At 33.2% G+C, this 22012-nt stretch overlaps 1 protein-coding gene across 2 annotated transcripts in view; it reads left to right on the top strand.

Annotated features, from left to right (window-relative positions):
• The first annotated feature begins 2313 nt into the window (after positions 1-2313).
• The window catches only part of LOC114347173 (codanin-1), a 347709-nt gene continuing 328010 nt past the window's right edge, over positions 2314-22012 (top strand). The window contains exons 1-4 of one of the 2 annotated variants that reach the window (XM_050645617.1): positions 2314-2515; positions 2571-2650; positions 2709-4050; positions 10697-10964. In XM_050645617.1, the coding sequence (XP_050501574.1) occupies positions 2438-2515; positions 2571-2650; positions 2709-4050; positions 10697-10964 (1768 nt within the window). In that variant the 5' untranslated portion in view covers positions 2314-2437. The remainder of the gene's footprint in view (positions 2516-2570; positions 2651-2708; positions 4051-10696; positions 10965-22012) is intronic. The other variant, XM_050645616.1, reaches the window with a different exon arrangement.

Here is a 22012-nt window from a genome sequence, read left to right as displayed (position 1 = left end):
TTTACTGATCTAAATGCGCGTAATTTGGAAGCTTATAAATTATTCAATGATATGTAGTCGCCAAATAATTAATTTGTGCAGTTATTTTTAATAAAACAATTTTCACCCCCCGAGAAGGGGCGGTATCCACCCTCAGGGTAAAGGCGCAAGGTGGTACCATGTCACCTTTGTCTCTTGACGTATCCTCTAACCACTGACCAATTTTCGTGAAAATCGATGAAGGTTCGCCGAAATTGAAGGTAATCGTTGATTTTTACCTTCAGTGACTGCACTATACAAAATAAATTGCAATTTACTGATCTAAATGCGCGTAATTTGGAAGCTTATAAATTAGTCAATGATATGTAGTCGCCAAATAATTAGTTTAATGCATTTTAAATACAACTTTCTCTTAAGCCGGGAAGATAGCCGGGTGGTTTTCTTGCGAAGGGGTTGTAGCTCAATAATCGAAATGCACGTGGTTTAATAGTTTATTCTTAGAGTATATAAGCTATAGGAATTATATCCGCAATACGATATATTTTAAGTTTTCTCAGCATTTTTCTCTTAAGTTAAATCAATTAAAGGGTTGTTTGGGGGTGAAGGGGATGAGCTCAAAAATCTAAACTATATAATTTCAAGAGCTCATAAATAGCTCGTAATTCTGCGGCAAAACCGATTCAATATTCCTATTTTTAAGTAGTGGGGGGGCTGACTCAGCCCCCCCCCCCACTAAAGTATCAAATTCCTGCTCAGTGGAACGAGCTCAAAATTTTTAGTTTGCGGAATATGAGAGCTCATAAATAGCTCATAAATCAGGGCTATCTGTTTTTTGATTTTTGCAAGTGGGGGGGGCAGCTCAACACGGGTGCACAAAACAGTGTAGGCAGAAAGTGATGCTTGTCAATAGATTCTACCAGATACTGAGAATAGGGCTTTTCATTCACAGCCATTTGTTTCGAGCCTCTGTCATATGTTGTATTTTGTATAATCCGTGTATATTAATATTATACACGGATTATACGACATTTGACAGAAGCTCGAAACAAATGACAATCGATGGAAAAGTCCTATCTGTGAGCTCGTACCTAGAGGGGATATTTCAGAATTCGCGAGCGCCAGTAGTGACAAGTCTGTAAACGTTTACTGGAAATTTGACATAAATGTCAAAGTGATTAATTTAAAATTAAAAATAAAAGCATTAATTATAAAAAATATTAGTTGGTCAAAGCTGTGGTATATATTTTTACCTTAAATATACTTACGTTTTAAATACATACTGAATTTAAGTTTTTTAACGTTCCTTAATATGTATGTAATTATAAAATTAATCTATTAATATTAGAGCCATCTACACGATAATTGTGAAAGTATCAGAAGTAAGAAATTAATATTTCATCAATAGAATGTCAAAATGATTAGCAAAATCTTAAAAAAATCGATTACAGTTTAATTAATTTTTTTACGTTGTAAATATTAAGCGATAACAATTAAATAATAAATTTAAAAATTACCGGTGAAAGTTGCATTACTAATCCGCTAGGAGCGACACCAGCGAAGCTCAGAGCGCCACTGGATGGAAGACATTGAACATTTGGAGACTTTTCAGATAGGTATTGAAAATTTTGACCACTGAATTATTTTATTGTTGCATCTTATGTTCATTTTTTAGAATATAATTTTTTATACAAAACGGGATAAGCCTCATATTTTTTCAGAAAATGTTCAAAAACCGTTAAATAAACATTTGTGTTACTTTTCTTGGGTGTTTAATAACATATTTGCAGACGATTATGGACCTTACTTCGGAGAAAAATGTAAAAATTGGATTTCACATTTCAGGATTTGAAAATAAGTTTAAAATGATGTTATCTCGAAAATATTGTTTGGTGGCATGTCCCCTTCTGGTCCCAAGGTCTTCAATTATTAAACTGTATAATTTGCATTTAACATAATTTAGGCAATCTAGCAGTTAGTATTTAATTAAATTTAAATTTTTTTCGAAGTATTTAATTCAATTTAGGATTATTCTTGTTAATCTTCTAATGCAGCGGTTCTCAATCTCTGGTACATGTACCACTGGTGGTACATTTCATTATTTGAGGTGGTACGCAAAACTCAAAACAGCCAAAATCAGCACCACCATTGGCACAATTATAGTTAATTAGATCACCTAGCTAGACAGGTATTTTAGTTAGGTGGTACCAAAAATAATAAAAAGTATTTGGTGGTACCTGACTCAAAAAGATTGAGAACCTCTGTTCTAATGACTTCCCGTCTTTCTGAAAACACATTAGTTGATGACAAATAAGTTGATGTACTAAGTGGTAAGTGACTCATAATACAATGGAATGTATAAGGAATTGCCTAACAACTGATTAATAATTTTGCCGCCATTAACTGTATATTGTTTAAAATTAAAATAATGTAGTTTTCCCAAGTTTTCCACATAAGAAAAATGTCTGCAGTTTTATTACAGAAATTAGTAAATAATGAAATTAATTTTTATAATTTTAAACAATGGATCTTATCACAGGTAATCTTTAAGAACCTCTTACAAAATGAAAGTTAACCTAACTTTTTGATTTTAGGACCAACTATGCAATTTTAACTGTTCCCAAAATGAGTTTTTAACATATTTTTTAAATTTTGTACATGAGGATATTAGTATGTAAGTAACTAAATGTATATTGAACGTTTTGTGTTTCTAATTGTCGAATATATTTTAGTCACAGTAAATCTGGAACCATTTCTCAAACATGTACACCCAGAAAGATAAAACCTACTACAAACGAGCAGAAAACGCTAAGGCAACAAATCAATTTAATAGAAAAATCATCAACTTTTCCTGGTTCGTCTGTAAAGTCACTTGACAAAAGTTTCGTAGACCTTTCATGCAATTCAAATGTAAGCACTCCAAAATGTATCAAAAACAACTCGGACTCACGTTTAAATTTAAGTTACTATAGTCCAGTATCTCCACTTTATAGTGAACATAGTTTTAATAATTCAAAAGGTAAAAAACATACTGTTTGTCTTGGAGATTTTGTTATTACAAATGTAATGAAACCTACAAAGAAGAAAACCCCACTGAAAAAAGGAAATGATGATTTCAACAAGAGGATTACTCCAACAAGCATTAATAACATACCTACTAATGAAGCTTTTAAATCGTCCAATAGTTTTAATGAGTTTAATACAAAAGCAGTTGTTTGTGATAATGTAAATACATCTAGAATGAATTTAGCTAAGGAACGCTTAAAGTTTTTAACGAGGAATGATTCAGATGATAGATCAGCATTGGTTAGTTCAAGAAAGATAATACTACCTGATCAAAGAGAACAAATTGAGCCTCAGTTGGATTTAATTACTTATAAAAATGAATTAACTATCTTGTCAGATATTTATATCCTTATATTAAAAAACAACATGGTATTAAACATTACCGGAGAAATATATTTTTTGACATCTTTGTTAGTTAGTAAACAATACATTTCAGATCAAGTTGATGATCCACATGTAGGAATAGATTTTTTAAGTGAGGATGTAAAACATGAGTTTACATCAAAAAGCAGAGTGCTAAGTTGTTCTGACTATTTTGATAACATTCACAATGTTTTATATTTTGCTGTTAGATGTTTAGAATCACAGTTTGATATACTAAAATATTATGATAAAACAACACTAAAAATGTTATCTTTTAATAAAAGAATCAAAGAGTTTTCAATCAAATTTTCTGAGAAGCTAAGAAAGTGCGCTGAGAAAAAATTAGATAGGATTGTTGAAATATTTGAAGGGAGAGCCAATGTTGGATACAATCTGGATACTGACAGTAAAGATAACTTCCCTAATGACGTTAGCTTTTTATCGTTCCGTAAGCAAAGGGATTTATTTTATGACATTCTTAGGATATGGGAGAAGAACCATATTGTTGCTGGATGGAATTTTCAAATAGGAGTAGGAGGGAAAATTAAAACTTTGTTGGGATTACAAGCTGATCCTACAAATTTTATGCACTTTTGCAGATTATTTAAGGCACAGTTGTTGAGTTCATGTGGATTTTCAGCAATGGTAAGTCTAGCTATTTATTTATGTATATTTTTGAACATCATGTGAGCCTCTATTTCAGTCATCTAAATTGAAAATCTAGATATATCTATTAAAATGAATTTTAAGTAAAACCTAAAAATCTTATAAAAACTTTGAAAAAACCTGCATCAAGGCTATTTCAACACCTAATAAATGTTGCCCATAAATTTTATTGTATCAGAGTTTTTTTAATGAAATTTAAATTTGGATGCCTGGTTTTGCATGTTGTTGGCAGCTTGGAAATGTTATGTTCTGGCCGCAAACTCTTGCTTAAATTGAAAAAACTTCTGATAGACTAAATTTTTGATATTTTTTATTAAACAAAAATACATATGCATACACCAGTAGTATGAAAAAGTGCAAAATATTTCAATATTATAATGTAAGTGTGTTATTTGAAAAAGAATTTTTTAGTTCTGTTGTCATCAGATTCGTACTTCCTCAACTAGCTTCTTTTGAGTAAGATGCTGTAGGATTTCCATCAAAGGATTTATTAAAAAGAGCAATGTTTTATTTGTTTTTCTAAGAGTCTCTGTCTTCTTTTCTTTTTCTTTTGCCCTTTAATTCGTCCATTTTTCATAGGCTTCTCCCAGTTTCCTCCATTCGCTTCTGTTTAGTGCTTTCTGTTTCCAGTGTGCTCTTCATATCTATCTAATGTCATCTCCCCATCTCATCTGGGGTCGTCCTCTTGCTCTCTTTCCTGTTCATGGTCTCCATTGTTATATTGTGGTATTCCACCTATTGTCCGTTTGTCTGGCGTTATGACCTGCAAAGCTCCATTTTTTTTTATTAAGCGCAACAGGCCTTGTAGGCCTAGGGCTAAAATGTTTACATTTCTGATTACATAAATAATAAATAACTTAATATAACTTATAAATTTTATTTAATTATACTTCAGTCTTTTTATACACTCCTTCACCACCTCCCTCCATCTCATTCTGTCCAATGCTAGTTCTTTCCATCTCTTAATGTTACTTTTCTTCAGGCCTTCGTACACACTGTCCTTCCATCTTTTCCTTGGCCTGCCTTTCCTTCTCTTTTGTATTGGTCTTCCTGAGAGTACCATTTTTGGCATTCTTTTACTTCCCATTCTCTCGAAGTGCCCCAAATATCGTATTCGCTGTGCTTTGATTGTCGTCGAGATCGTTGGCCCTTTATATAGTTCTTCCAATTCTTTATTGGTTCTTCTTCTCCACTGACCTTCTATTTTCACACCTCTATATATATTGCTCTTTGCATTTTTCTCTTCCATCTTTCTAAAAGGTCTGTTTCTTTTTAGCACCCACGTTTCGCATGAGTATGTTACTGTAGGTCTGATAACCGTCTTATAAATTCTTATTTTTGTTTTTCTTGATACATATTTGGATTTCATTAATATGAGTAATGCTCCATATTTTTGATTTCCTTTAATAATTTCTTTGGTTTTTTTTTTGAACGAGTATGTTTTTTCTCCATCTATTTGTACTAAGATGTTATTTACTTTTTCTTTTTGGATCTCTCCCATTCTCATATACTTTGTCTTTTTTCATTTATTTTAAGTCCCAATTTTTTTGCTTTTGTTATTATGTTTTTCATTAACTTTTGTAGTTCTTTCTTGCTTGTTGCTAATAGTGTCAGATCATCTGCAAACGCTATGCATTGGTGGCCGTTTTTAAATATCGTTTCTTGCATGTTTATTCTGCTTTTCCTGATTTTTCCTTCCAATATTAGATTGAATGCAGTTGTTGATAGTGGGTCTTCTTGTCGTAATACTTCCTTGGTTTCAAACTTTTTGGATGTATACTCTTTCCATGCTATTTCATTTGCTGTGTTTTCCATCGTCATCTTTACCATCGTGACAATTTTACTTGGTATCCCCAATTCTTTCATCAGTTCGTACATCTGCTGTCTGTTTACTGTGTCGTAGGCCTGCTTAAAGTCGATGAACAAAACATATAGTACTGTTTTATGTTCGTAACAGGTATTTCTTTTAAGGCAAATATTTGGTCCGTAGTTGATCTGTTGTTTCTAAAACCTGCCTGGTATTCTCCCAATTATTTTCCGAATATTGATATAGCCTTGTTCTTATACTTTATGCCAAGATTTTGTAAACTATTTCTACTATTGCGATGCCTCTATAGTTTTCGCATAGCATTCTATCACCTTTTTTCTTTATAAGGCATATCCTTGCTATGGTCTACCACCAATGTTTGGTTCATGCCTTCCCAACGCCATATTTCATGATCGTCAATTTTTTATACCCACTTTTCTCCCTTCCTTTCTTAGTTCTTGCTTTTTTTGTTTGACATGTTTCTGTACAATTCTGTCGTTCTTGACTGATGATTTTTCTTTTATCTTCTTCCTTTTCAAGTTCAACCAAACAAACTTTTTCTCCTAACTTCAGGATTTTCTCTATTTGTACATCTACTTCTAATTCTGTCTGCATAAAATTTTTCATTGCGTGCTTTAGAATATCTGGGATATTTATATCTATGTTCAAACCCTGTATAATTATACTTTTTCGCCTTTTTTGATTTTGCAAACTTTCAAGCCATTCTTCTATTTGATAAGCTTCTCCTATCTTAGCTCTCTTATTTCTTCTCTATATTATTTCTGCTCTCTACGAATCTCGCTGAGTTGTGTTTATTGTTCTTCGATCTTTAAAAATCCTGCCATCATTTCCATAATTTTTTGTACATTTTCCTCCGTTTTCTCCTTTCTATAGGACGGAGATCTGCTTATTTTTCGACTTTTGTTAAAAGCCTGTTGCAATTCTTCCTCTTTTCTCTTGTCGTTTTCGTCTGTCGTAGTACCGTCACTTTCTATTCGAAATAGATCTTCGTATTTTTTATCTTCTCAGCTCATTACAAATAGTCCGATTTACCGCGATAAAGGTCTCGTTCGGATCGACTCCTCATAAACTTGACCCTTCTCAGTGTAACGTCTTACTTTTCAGTGTGATTTTTAATTTCAAATATCTCATTCAAAAGAAACTTTTTGGTTATTCTAAGGGACCATTGGCCCTCGGTAATAATGCAATCTTTGATTCTGCGTTAAAATTTTTCAAAAATGCTTACCTATTAGTTTTCTCAGGATTCGAAAAAAAATGAATGCATTTAAAACACGTTGGGGCCACATTTTGCGCCTATGCCCTAAACCAATTTTTGCCTTTGTCAGAAAGTAAAACCTAAGTTGTTTGAGATGAAACTTATAGATTATATGAACAATACATAAGTAAAGTAACTTTTGTGAAGTGATCAAGATAATTTCATTTGGTATGCTAATTAGGGGGTGATTTTCACGATTTTTTTTACCAAAAAGGGGACCAACTTTATTGTGAGGGTAACTTGCTTACTTTTGATAGCTAGCTAGCGGCTTAATCAGCTAGCCTGATTCTAACCGCAACACGGCTATATTCTGTTTTGACTATGGGGTCACGAGTATGTTGGAATAGACGTAGGAGCCGTATTTTGCATTTGATTTGATTTACTATGTGAGGGGGTAGTGGAGGTCTAGTAGGGTTGATAACCTCAGAATTAGGATCAGGGACTGATATATCAATTGCTTGATTTATCAGTGTTTGACGGACCGTGATATCGTGGTCGATATCTGCTTGGGTGTTGCGATTACCTAGCTGTGGGATATTGTTATTTAGAAAATTGCTGTATAGGTTTCAGTTGGCCTGCTTATAGTCTCTTATTGAATGAAGGGTTTGAGGTGGGTCAGGATTTAATACCTGCTCTTTTACCAAGATAGGAAGGTGATTCGAAGTCGAAGTTATAGAATTACCAATGATTCACCTACCATCAAGAACGTCGACACGATCGACGGACATACCTTTATGATTAAAGAACGTCGGTTCCCGGTTTGTTATTCTGTGGATAGGTAGTTCTAGGAGCTATCTGAAAGGTAGTTGCCTGCATGGTTTGTGACCGTGTCGCCAAATTGTGTGTGACTGGCGTTATAGATCGCCTTATTCTGGCAGGAGACATATTCAAACAACTCTTGTGATAGGTATTGTTCAGGGTGTTTGTAATAAGTCACTACAGTTAGTGTAGTGTTATCGGTTAGGTGTATTTCCACTGCCAGGAAGTCTTCGTCAGTAAGGGCTATGTGGGGAGGGATGGTGTGAGGTGAGAAAGGAATTCCGTAATTGATAAGGAAGCCGTTACCTTGAGATATCCGACATTTAGGACGGTAAAGGGTACAGTATCCAGGAAAGGTTGGAGGGGTGGCTAGACGGGTGTCAGTGAGGGCAAGGATTTGGATGTTGTAAATAAGGAGTAGGTTTTTGATGATTGAGCGTTTTCTCCTTACACTCTGGCAGTTGACAGCACCTAGTATACTGTCCATTAGTAGTGTGGTAAAAAGGTGATGGAGGCCGTTGCTATGCGCCAAGAGCGTGCTCGTGTGGGCAAACATCAGGGAGGTTAAGGAATTGATGACTTGTATGATTAATTAGCGTCTATCTGGAAGGAGGTTGATAAGGAGGAGGGTAGTGAGTATCATGACTGTCTTCATGTCTGATGACAGTTCGTAGAGAGGGATACGTTTGTCAGTGGATATTGGTTGGGTTTCATATTGTCGTGTTTTAGGAACCACCTTCCTGAGGGGACATTTGGCCGAATAGACCGCATGCTCGCCACTACAGTTATGCTCCCCACTACCAACAATCCGCCATTTACGGGATTGTTGGCTAGGGCATGCGACGGATTTGTGATCACAAACACAAGTAGGGCAGCGATATTGTCTATCTGTGCATTCGGTGATAGAGTAACTGTTTTGAGAGCATCTGCTGCAATACCTAGGGGTGGGAAGGAGAGGGTTGTCATTTACTGGGAGCTCTACATGCAGGCAGGGGCCATCAAGGAATACTCCTCTCGTAAGCATCTCAGTGTATTTGTTTTCACTGTTCGTAGTGACTTTTACAAAGGAGGTAGCAGTCTTGGATACTACGGTTTATTGGTTTACATCACATATTTATTAAAATTTTATTTATTAAAACGACTCACTGTTTATTTTTCTTAGTTGAAGCCATTCATAAGCTTTAAGAGCACACAGCGATCAACAGGTAGCAACAAACGCAGTCCAAGATTGCGAAAGTTCTGCGAACTTTCAAAAGTGAGGCAACAGTGCGTCGGTAATTCGACACTGACAGTGACGTTTATACTATCAAAATAGTATATTATTCAACGAGTATGTAATGATGGCTATTACCGTAAGGTAGCCGTAGGCGAGTGTCGTAATTCATCAGAGTGAGTAATAGACATTACATGCGAGTAGAATACTATACTTTTTCTACGACCTTTTTTTATTTGGATTAGTAAAAAAATATAATTATCAACTACTAACATTATTTAAAATCAAAAGATTTTATTTTTCATAAGAAAACATGTTATATTGTATTACCTATATAATTCTAACATTCATAATATTATAATTGAATATAAGTCAATGTCATTTTTTACGTTTTCATTAATTATGTTTGTTCCTTTAAAATTATTTAAAAGCATCCGCTCAAGAAGCTTATTATTCTGACGATGATTAAAGTAATAATTGAAACGTCACCATGAATTTTAATTTAGTTATGGGTTTTATCTTTAAATTTATTATTTTTATCAAATTCTAACATTGTTAGAATTACGTTTCTTGAGCTAGTAGTTGTCATTAATGTCATGCATGGTATATAATGGTGGTGGCTTTTAAAAATATGACATATTTTAAGGCAATTACATGAAAAAGAACATTTGCTCCCAATAAATATCTATTGTACAATCAACAGTAAGTGACACATGATTACATTGATATAAATTTCATGTCCGTAAACCCTTTTACGGAATTGGTACCTACGCATTGTTTGTTTACCTTTTAATAACGTCAATCTTAAAATGTCAAATGTTGAAATTTATAAGTAAAAAATGTACTGACGCATTGTTACAGTTAAAAATCCTTTAAACATTTTCGAAGTTAATTGTTGATATAAATTACAATGGTTATTTTATTCAATAAACAAGTTTAAGTAATTTTATTTGTTAATAATAAGTATATTAAAAGTGCCATACACCACTTGAATCTAACTTCAACCCGTGAGTAATGACCCGTGTGTAACTTCAGCTCGTGAGTAATGAAATATTACTCACGGGTAAAGTAATGGGTGTCATTATCTATTCAAAAATAGTGAATAATGAGCATATTATTAAACGGTCGTAGAAAAACAATAATTTTTATACATATAGGCGCGAAATGTTGCCAAGTTAGTGACGTTCGATTTCTTGTTATAAAAAATCGATTTTTAGTAGTTCTAATGCGACACAAAATCTAGGCATGGGATAAAAAGGTTTATTTGAAAAAAGTGTATTTTTTGTCTTTCTTAATGGCGGTACAGGCTCCTTTTTTCAATATTTTATTTATTTATAGAGTAATTTCCACATACTAACATATTTCTGAAATTGTGCTCTGTGCCGCAATTTTTTATTATATTACGAATATGTGTGCCAAATATCTCGACAAAATATTCAAAATTAGAGCCGCAATCTTGGAACGCGTTTGTTGCTACCGGTACTATCACTTCCAGGCATTTTTATAATTACATATGTTAGACCCTCCCTATATTACCGAATTCTTCTAAATATTTCTTTCTATTTTTTAGGAAGAAGGTCAATCGGAAGAAGATCAATTTCCAATTAACTTTCCTAGTGTAGACCCCAACAAACTATGCAAATTAAAAAACAGATTAACTACCAAACAATCATCTAATGGATTGAATTCACCTCCACATTTTAGTGGCCATCAAGAATTTTTCAAGGAATTTATTGTAGTAGCTGCTAACCATTCCTTTAATATTCATTTGCAAGATACATTTGTCAGTGAAATTGTAGAATTGAATAAGAAAAAATTTGTTGGTTTGGAAGAGTCAGGTAAAGGATTTCCTAATAACTTGTAGTTAAGTAAGTGTAGCTTAAAATCCACAGTACCTCTTAATTTTCAGGAACAGATCAAATCTGGGATGATCTTTGTTCTTATGCTTGTTTAAATCTTACTCTTGGGAGAGTATTAAACTTTGTAAGATACAACCGCAGGCATAGGCTCTGTCCATGCGGAGATTCAATAATATTCTAATATCTAGAAAACGCACAACATCATTATCAAAGGAAGCTATACATACGTAGATCAGAAACTAGTGATCTTACGTAGATCCATTGTTAAGTAGAATATTATTATGTTGTCTTCTGAATACAATAATTACCTAAATTATTATTTGGGTAATTATTACTAATTATAAAATAATAATAATTACCTAAATTATTATTACCACCATTATTCTTTAGGGCTCACCTATCCACAGAGAACGGCAGTTCTCACCAGTGGCGCACAACACCCCTACAAGCGACACTATATATACACGAAATTTTCGATTTTCTAAACCTGACTGAATTGAAAATTAAGCCAAATCCCATCTTAAAGTATAGAAAAAGACTCGTCCAGCCATATGTTACATCTCCATTTTGGTCCAAGGGTGTGGATTTTACGACCCTTCCCATTTAGAGTCTGTTTTTTCGTTCTCGTCCCCAAAACTCCCAAAAATTTCAAAAACTTAAGCCCGACCTTTGCGGCTTCTGATAGCACAGATCATTATTACCTTTCCAACGCATGTTTAATTTTGAAAATCGGTTATACCATTCAAAAGTTATCGAGCTCAGAAGTATGACTCAATTTTTATTTAAAAAAGGGAAAATGTTTGTATGTATGTATGTATGTATGTATGTGTGTGGAAAAGTTACACCGATCTGAATTTTTTTTGTGTTTCAAGAGGGTGTGAGGGCCGATTTAGAACCGGTCTAATTTTTGACTTCTGACTACCCGTAAGCCAGCTAGAGGACTAGGTAGATACAGAATAGCATATTTTTTGGGCGTATATATCTTAGGTTCAAGGAGAGACAGGAAAACCGCAAATACACCAAATCAATAGGGTTGGGTTAAGCTTTCAAATGGTGCTTAAGCGATCAACCTGAGACATACACACTGCTCACCATAGCCGAAAAACTGAAAAATTAAACTTTGAAAATTTTGTTTTTTCGACAATTACTCAAAATTTCAACCTACGAATTGCGCCAATAACTGAGCGTTTGTAGGAGGACTCAGGACGCGTCTAACGGTGTATATCTCATATCTGAGAAAATTCGAATTTTTTAGTTATAGGCTTCATAAGTATGATCAAATCTATTTCTTATGGGAAAAACCGTTTTTCAAGCTCAATAATTCATCAGATACTACTTGTCAATACGTTTTAAACTCATGTTTAGTGATAAACATCAGTTCAGCCGTTCAGAAGTTATAGAGCTCCAAAAGTATAATTAGTCCAGGAACTGAAACTTTTCACTTCGCATTTTTTACAGAATGGGTCGATTTGCTTGAAAATTTGACAATAAGTAGTGGATAGTCCAAGGATCAAAATCTATATGATGCCGAAAGGCTCTTTTACCATGGGGTGGTTGCCACCCCATCTCGAGGGTGGAAATTTTTTATTATATTTTGACTGCAAATGTTGGTAAAAACATTAATTGTAAGCAAAAAATGTTTTATATTTTTTTGATAAAATTAATAGTTTTCTATTTATTGGTTATCGAAACTTAGTTTATATCGAAAAAATCAATGTTATTAATCAATCATGGTTTATGTTCTTGTAGTGGTTACGATGCTAAGTTTGATTGGGCAATCCGAGTTCATTCGCCGGCCATAATTACATAATTATTAGGATGGCTGGGATATGAACTCGGATTGTCTTATCACTGGTGTCTTAAGTACTAGATCATTTAGGAGAGAATACGACCAAGGCGACCCCAGAAAACGGCAATTCTCGCTAGTGGCGCACAACCCCTCTACATGCGACACTATATATACACGAAATTTTCGATTTTCTAAATCTGACTGAATTAAAAAATTAAAGTTTAGGAAAAGACTCACCCATCCATACGTGAACATTTCATTTTGGTCATAGGGTGTGGATTTTACGTCTATTCCTATTTAGGGTCTGTTTTTCTTTCTCGTTCTCAAAACTACCAAAAATTTCAAAAATATAAGTTCGACCTTTGCGGCTTCTGATAGTACTGATCATTACCTTTCCAACGCACATCTAATTTTGAAAATTACCAGAGAACGGCAGTTCTCGCCAGTGGCGCACAACACTCCTACATGCGACACTATATATATATATATATATATATATATATATATATATATATATATATATATATATATATATATATATATATGTCTTCATATCAAGGCGAGATCCGTTTGTATCATAAGCTATACAAGATGAGATCCGTTTTGCAAGGCGAGATCCGATTTTGGATCTCACCTTGTATTCACGTGTATATAGTGACATCTCGATGTAACAATGGTTAGGGTACAAGGAAATCGATTTTTGTCTGGACCTCATTTTGCACCCCTTTTGGTGAATTTTATATTGCAGTGGTTCCACTAAATCCGCTGTAGAGGGCAGCGCGCGCGATCCGTTGTGTATATGGTAAATATATATTTTGCAGACAACCCGAGATCCGGTAAATTTGGCAACATCGCAAATGAATTTCACGGCCAGCTCTCTCACTCGGCTTATGTCTAGCTTGAATAAGAATGTTTACATTATTTAAGGGCTCTGTCCAGAAAGGCGATTGTCAAATATCTCGAGAACTAGACGGCATATCGAAAAAACTTTGGAATGCTTTTTGAATGGTTTTTCAAAATCTATATACTTATGCAATAGCAGGGTTCTTATTCTGCCTGCGAAAGCGGTGGGTGTAGCAACTTTGAATTTTCAACTGAAACACTTTATTTTTAATTAAATAGTTGAAATTTAGAATTAAAAATACACAACTTTTGTTTGAATCGATAATAGCTTCTTTAATCCAGTCGGAAGAGCTTCAAAATCGTCCTTTTGATGACATTTTTAGGGTTTAGGGGTACCTCAGGTAGTTAGCTTAAAACGTAAGAAATAAATTTGAATAGTTAATGTTTATTGATAAACAAACCTCCAATTCTATTTTGCTTCAACTCATTTTAAGGCTATTTCAATAAACTAATCGGTTCTTTTTTCAGTTTTTTGGTAAAACATTGTAACTTATAGACGAAAATTCTTAAAATCGGCTATTTTTCATTTAAATTGTCAAAAAATAATTAAATTGAGAAAAAATTGGTCAGATTTACATAAATTTTGTTATTCCGTCCATATAGAAACTAAAACAATTGTTACGTAGTTACACTGAGTGTCATAAAAACCGTGTATTTTTACTCATTTCTTTGAGCTATTTCACGTAATATCGAGATATAAGTTGTATTTTTTACATAAGTTATATTAACGTTAAACTGACTTAATTTATAGTTTTATAAGAAACAATTAAGTATAGCGAAATTTATAAAACCTTGTTTAAATTGTTTTACATGCTCTATAATGCGGTTATCTTAAATTTTGTTTTGAATATTTTTCTTCTTACTGGTAGACAAAAAATGGCAAAATGTGCATTTTTGACATCAAATTGTTGATAACCAACATAGTTACTACTCAAAATATTAAAAAAACTAACCGTCGGTATAACAGGTTGCCTGGAAACCAGATGCAGAACAGTACCATAAATGTTTTAGACTTTTTAGCACTTTCTTTAAGTGAAATTTAAAATCATTTACCACCCATGTACACTCATTATGGAATCTGTTACAAGAATTTCAGCGATTTCAGCCATTTTTTCAAAATTTATTTGGATTTTCTCTAGTAATCCTTCCAAAAGACAATACATAAATGGTGAATACCTTTTACACCAACTTCAAGGAGGGTAATTTATACAGGTACATACCTGGAATTATTATATGGACCGTTCACTCTTGTCAGAGTATAGTTCGCTCAAATATGAGCTCTTTTAATCCATTTCACGCGGTAAATTAGTCCGCTTTTCCTTTAGGTCTTAGTTCATAGGTTGTGATGTTTTTTTGCCCTCTCTACTATCTTCTTCCACTCTCTCCGGTCCTGAATCTTTTCTCTCCAGTTTGCAATTTCCATCTTTGATATATCGTCTAGCAGTTGATCTTCCCATCTAATTTTTGGTCTTCCTCTTGGTCTATTTTTTACTGGTTTCCAGTTCATTATCTTCCTGATCAGTTCTTCTACCCCTCTTCTTTGTGTGTGCCCAAACCATCTGATGCTTTGTGCTTTAATGAATTTTACTATATCTTCTCCTTTATTTATATTTATTCTTTCATGGTTCATCAGCTTTCAATATTCCCCTGTTTCTGTCTTTACTGGGCCATGTATCCTTATAATTTTTCTCTCAATTATTTTTAACTTTTCTTCGTCTTTTTTCGTAAGGCACATTACTTCTGCTCCATAGGCTATCACTGATCTGATTGCTGCTGTGTATATTTTTGATTTTGTTTTTTTTGCTCAGGTTTTTGTCCTTGAGTAGTTGGTGATATTTCCAATATAGTCTATTACCTGCTTTAATTCTGTCGTTTATCTCTATACTCCTTCCGTTTTTGCCGTCCACCATCACCCCCAGGTATTTGAAGCAATCTACTCTCTGGAAAGTATTTTCACCTATCTTTATTTCTGCTATTCTGTTTACATTGTCTCGTGTGCTTATAAGATATTTTGTTTTATTCTGATTGATTATTAGTCCTCTCGTCTTTGCTTCTCTTACCAGGGTTAAAAGTGCCTCTTCTAGTCTTTTTTTATCTCGTGCTACCAGTCCCAGTTCATCTGCATATCCTATGATCTGTGTTGAGCTTTGAATAATTGTCTTTTTCAGCCCTGTGTCCCTAATTACTCCTTCTAGAGCGATATTAAATAGTGTCGTTTGTCGTTGACAGACTGTCTCCTTGTCTTACTTTTTCTATTTGTCTGTTGTCTGTTGTCTTATTATCTTATTTTTCTTTACAAGTTCTATTTTGATGTCATTTGTATCGCCCTCATTTGTTTTAACTTTTGCTGTTGTCTCTTATTGTCATTCTAGTTAGTCTTATTAATTTTGGCGGTATCTCCATTTTTTTCATTTCTTTTAATAATTGTTGTCTGTATATGCTGTTGAAGGCCTGTTGGAAGTCGATGAATAGTATGTGTAATTCTATGTCATGTTCATAGCTTTTTTCAATTGTTTGTGTCAGTACGTGTATTGCATCTATTGTTGATCTTCCTTTGATCTATTGTTCTAAAACCCTGTTGATATGGTCCTATAATTTTTTCTGTGTATTGATTTAGTCGGTTTCTTATAATTGTGGTCAATATCTTATACGTTGTATTTAGTAGCATAATTGGTCTGTAGTTGCATCACTTAGTTGGATCTCCTTTCTTAAAGATTGGTGCGATGTGTCCGTTTTTCCATTCTATGGGCATGCTTTCGTCCTTCCAAATTGTAACCATTAACTTGTGCATTCGCTTCGTGAGCTCCTCTCCGCCGTTGATGATCAGTTCTTTATTGATTTCATCTGGCCCTGGTGTTTTGTTTACTTTTAGTTGTTTTAATACCTCCATGAATTCCTAATAAGTAGGTGCGACTTCCTCTTCATCTCTGTTATCTCTTATATCCACATCCTCTGAATATGCCTTATTGTCGTTTTTGTATAGGTCCCTGAAATGTTTTTCCCAATCTTTTTTGTTTATTTTTGTGACAGATTTTTTGGTACTGTGTTGTTGTTTTATCTATTCGAACAATTTCTTGTTGTCTTTATTATTCGTTTCTAATTCTTGCATTTGTTCAGAGATCCATGTGTTCTTCTTTCTTCTATAGAGTTTCAATGCTTCTTGTTTTTCTTTTCTATATTGGTCCAGTTGTTCCTGTTCGGCACTTTGTAGCCATTTGTTTCTTGCGAGGTGCTTCAGTTGACTTTTTTGGTGACATTCCTCATCAAACCATTCTTTCGATTCTTTGTTTTTTTGGAATCCTATTATTTGTTCTGCTGTCTCTATTATGCTGTTCTTTATGTTTTTCCATTCTCCTTCTATTTCTATGTGCTCGTACTGACCCAATTTCTGTTCCAGTTGTTCTGTATATTGTTGCTTTGTTTCTTGCGTTTTAGATTGGCTATATTTCATTTCCTTCTTTTTCCTTCCTTATGATTATTTGCTTTGATTATTTTCATCTTAAGTTTAGCTATCAACAATATGTGGTCAGTGCCTCCATTTGCCCCTCTATATGACCTTACGTCTTGTACTATTTGTGTCCACTTTTTCGAAATTAGAGTATGATTTATTTGGTTTCCATCCATTCTTCCTGGTATCATCCATGTTATTTTGTTTTCTTTTTTATGTTTATGCCCAGTACTAACTATATATGTATTTGTTGCTGCTGCTAGGTTGCAGATTTCTCCTCCATTATCATTCGTAGTTTCATGAATGGTTTCTTTGCCAGCTACATTACGATTATAGTCCTCCTTTCCGATCTTTGCATTGAAATCACCCAATACTATTAATATGTCATTCCTCGGAATATTTTCACAGATTTCTTCCAGGATGTCTTAGAATTCTGTTTTATCTTCTTGGTTTGCTTCTTCGGTGGGTGCATAGCAATTGACTATCGAGATGTGGGCTTGTTTATTTTCTTATGTAAGATATCCTTTCATTAACTGCTTTGAATTGTATCAGTTTTTCCCTCATTTTTTTGTTCACCATAAATGCCGTACCATTCGTTCCCTGTGTGTTTTCTCCCGAATAATACATGCTAAAGTTTTTCTTCTCAATTTTTCCTTCTTTCTTCCATCGTATTTCCTGTACGGCTAGGATTTCTAGTTGGTATTTTTTCATTTCAAGAGCTATTTCTTGCATCTTACCTGCTGCCAGCATGGTTCTAATATTCCAAGAGCCCATTCTAATGGGTTTTGTTCTTTTCTTCTTATTGAGATTCTTTCTTTATTTTGTGTGCGTTATTTTGTTTTCGTTAACCGTTTGCATTTCCGAGTCTTTTTTTGCCATGTCAATATCATATTTCAGCCGCTGTTCTTCGTTTATTAGTTTTTTGAATTTTCTATCAGCTGTTCTCTCTCTTCGTCCCATATCTAGATTTTGCCATTCACTATTAATTTCTTGTAGCCGATTTTCGTTTGCTTACCTTTGCTTCTTTCGTCCTTTGCTATTTTAGTTATTTCCTTTTGTATTTCTTTTTCTTTCGATGTCCAATCGTTGTTTATATAGATACAATCTTTATGCTGTTTTAGTTTACGTTTCTTGTTTAGGATTTCCATTTTATCCGTGAGGGCTTCTGTTTCTATTGCGCATACTGTTTCTCCTATTTTTTTTGCACTTCTTAGTTTTATTTGTATTTGCAACTCTTGGGCTCTGAAATTTTCCATTTCTTCTTTTAATTTCTTATAATCATTTGTTTCTACTTTCAACCCAGTTACGGTCAAGCTTTTCTTTTTGCTAAATTTCTCCAGTTACTCCATTCATTCATGTAGCTGTTTTACTTCTTTTTTTAGTTTTTGTTTCTCTGCTTTTACACCCATTAACTCTTTATTGGTTTGTTGTTATTCTTTCCTTATTGGTTTTATTTCCTGAAGCATTTCATCGTTTTTATTCATTAGCTCTTTCATTATTGTAATCATAACATTTTCCATGTCTTCCTTGTTTTCGTTGCCTGCTTTGCTTGGTGACCGTTTTTTAATTTTACTTCTATTAAAACAATCATCCAAGTTTTCTCTTTTGCGTTTCGTTTCATCATCGGTTTCACTTCCTGTGACATTTTTTCCATTTTCTAGGAGTGCAGCGCTAAATACCTGGAATACCGATATTAGATTATCAACAATACTTAAAAAATGAAAGTTACCAATTCACCGGTAGTTAATGCGTTATTTAAAAATTACCTGCGCACCAGAGTTGCCAGTTGGTCTGTAATTAGGATGGGGATTAAAATATATACGAATTCACCGGGACCCGGAAATATGCACACCCTGATATTCTAGTTACGTAAGCTCGTCCGATTGGCGCATGACGTTAACAACAGAGTAAAGCATAGTCCCGTCTATGCGTTCGTAATACGAACGCGAATGAAATTTGAGAATAGTACAAATGAATGAATTATGACTAAAAGAAACTAAGTGATTTTTATAGTTTAGAGGAAAATTATTAAACTATTTACTTTTATTTAAATTGATTTTCAGTTATTTGTAAAGTTCCCAGTTTCTTGATTATATTGGTATCCGGAAAATAAAAATATTCATATAATCGATATCTACTAAAATTATTATATTTCGTTAGTTGGCAAAAATTGATTAGTGGCCTACACATTAGTAAATATAATTTTTACCAAGGGGAAGAAAAGCCCCAAAATAAAACCATAAATTTAATGGATTGATAAAAAAACAAAATTTTTTATTTTTTAAATAATGTATTTCATCAGATTTAAGTAAGAGGCTTGGAAAAGACAAAAATAAGTTTTACAGTTTTCATGCCATGCACTTTATTTAAATTTTGTGCATGTGAAATAGACGTACATACAGCAACTATGTAGCAATTTTCATAATTTTTCTTTTACGCAATGTCAGGTTGTTAAGAGACTTGTTTAATTCTTTAATTCGGAAGTACATCCGAGACCTAAAAAATAACTTGTTCGCTTTGTTAGAACAGTCTACAGTTACACTTTTGGACATAAGGTTTTCTAAATAATTTTTAGTTACCAAAATGGAATCACCATTCATGTGGAAGGAAAAATTGTCTCCAGTTACTTAATATATGACAAGAGAGTGTCTGATGGTTTACATAAACCACACTCACGCAAATGATCAACCCACGTGTACGTTGAAACATCTTCGGATTGAATACTGGAGTCCTTCAATTTATGGCAGATATAACCAGCCAAATTCTCCAAACCATCATACTCGAGGTCACTAATGTTTTTTCATTCTAACTCTCATTGAAAACTTGAAAATCCACAACTGTTTCGTTGTTAGAATCCAACCTTTGGATCAATTGTCCAGAAATTGGTAAATCTGGGATGTCGTCTGTTTAAACGTTCGAAAATTCGTTCCGTTGTCTCTCCTACCCGTATATAACTTTTATAAAATAAAATAAAGCTTTTTGTTAACACTTTAAAAAAATTTTAATGGGTTTTCCCCGAAAAGAGCTTCATTTTTTGGTACTATGTATCACGTTAAAATATTTGATTTGGAATTTGAAGGATAAGATCGTCTTTTTTATGAGCTACAAATTTACTTTTACTGGTTCTATAGACTAAGAATATACCATTTTTTCGTTTTTTTTATATGCTACATTTTTTCCAAGAATATTTTTTCGATATAATACTTACTTTTTGAGTATTTGCGAAAAACCGCCGAAAAACGTGTTTTTTTTTTGTTGAAAAGTAAATATTTTTAGTCGCAAGTGACTCTAGTACCTACTACCAAATTAACCTAGTACCTAAGTTAAAAAAACTCTATAGAACAAAAGTTGCTTAAACTTAGTCAGATCTGTTTCCGGACTTATTTTAAACGTATATTTTTTCACCCTCCAAGTAAAAGCAATCAACGGCACAAATTCAACTTTGAAGTGGGTATGGGTAGAATCTAAATCCAAATTTTCATGCAATTAGAAGTTGACCCTGAAAATTATGTGTGTTTCTTTTTATCTTTTAAATCATTTTACTTAAAATCATTTTTTAACTATCAAATAATAATTACATATTGAGTTATTTTATTTTTTAAACTTTAATAATATTTATAAAAAATTTTACTTTCTTGTAATGTATTTTTAAAACAAGCAATCATTTAAATAATTATTTTGTAACAATTTGTATTATTTAAGAATATAATAATTACATTTTGGTTTCGTAGTAAGTGTTTTTTAAGAATATTAATGTATAGTTTTAAAATATTGTATTGCAAATAATTATCATTATTAAATGGTTATTATTTGTCAAGTATTCTTTTTCTTTTTTCACACCCTTATGTATGTAATAAAACTAAGGAACTTTCTGAAAGGTCAATCGTAGACTTTAAAGACACAAAAGAAGAGATACTTAAAAGTTACGCCCATTATATATCTTTATATCGTGGGAAATATACAATACAACACGAGCTCCAACCGCTCGACTAATACTCTTTAGAGCTGGCATCAGTGTGTGATCTCGCGTTGAACGGTAAATATCTAAAATTTCGTATATAAGTCCTCCCCTTTACTTTTCAGCGACGGATCTCGTTTCGCTGTAAATTTATCAGAAAAATTTAAGTACAAAAATCTTTTCCCCTCTAAGTGTGCCATGATTAATATGTTAATTATAAAGATACTTATGAACAATATACTCCAATAATTAATTTCCTATTGGTGGATCTCGGGTTGTCCTCGATTTAGTCGGATCTCGCCTTGATATGAAGACGTATATATATATATATATATATATATATATATATATAGTGTGTCAATTTTAAAACTTACAATGGCTATATCTCACGAACAAAAGCTGAAAATGAAAAATGCTTGAAACCGTTTCTAGGATAGTAAGGGGGAACTAAAATGACATGAAAGAGAACTCACCCCCATCAACCCCCTAGGCCCCACCCACCACAACCAAAAAAGTTTAAATTGCAAACCCCTACTTGTGATACATCATTGAAAAGGCTATAAAAAATGCTATCCAATGGTATAAATAATAATTATACAGGGTGAAGCAATAATTGTGAAACTATGGCTTAAATGAAAAATTTAATGAGGTTTTGTTGAACTACAAATTTGATAAAAATGTCAGTTAAGTAAATGTTCAAAGTGGGTTCCGTTGTTTTGTAAACAATAATACAATCTATTTTCAAATTCTGCACGAAATTTGACAAATGTTTTTCTAGTAAAAGGGCGACATGCTTGAGTAATTATTTCTCGCAATTTCTCAAGTGACGCAAGTTAAGTTTTATAAACAACTGATTTAAGTCAAAAATGGAAAATTAAGTTTTAATTAACAAAAAAGTACGAGCGGACGCTTACCATTTAAAATAATAG

The sequence above is a fragment of the Diabrotica virgifera genome, chromosome 3, assembly GCF_917563875.1.
Source record: "Diabrotica virgifera virgifera chromosome 3, PGI_DIABVI_V3a".
In the NCBI taxonomy this organism is placed as follows: Eukaryota; Metazoa; Arthropoda; class Insecta; order Coleoptera; family Chrysomelidae; genus Diabrotica; species Diabrotica virgifera.
This window is presented reverse-complemented; position numbering and strand designations above follow the sequence as displayed.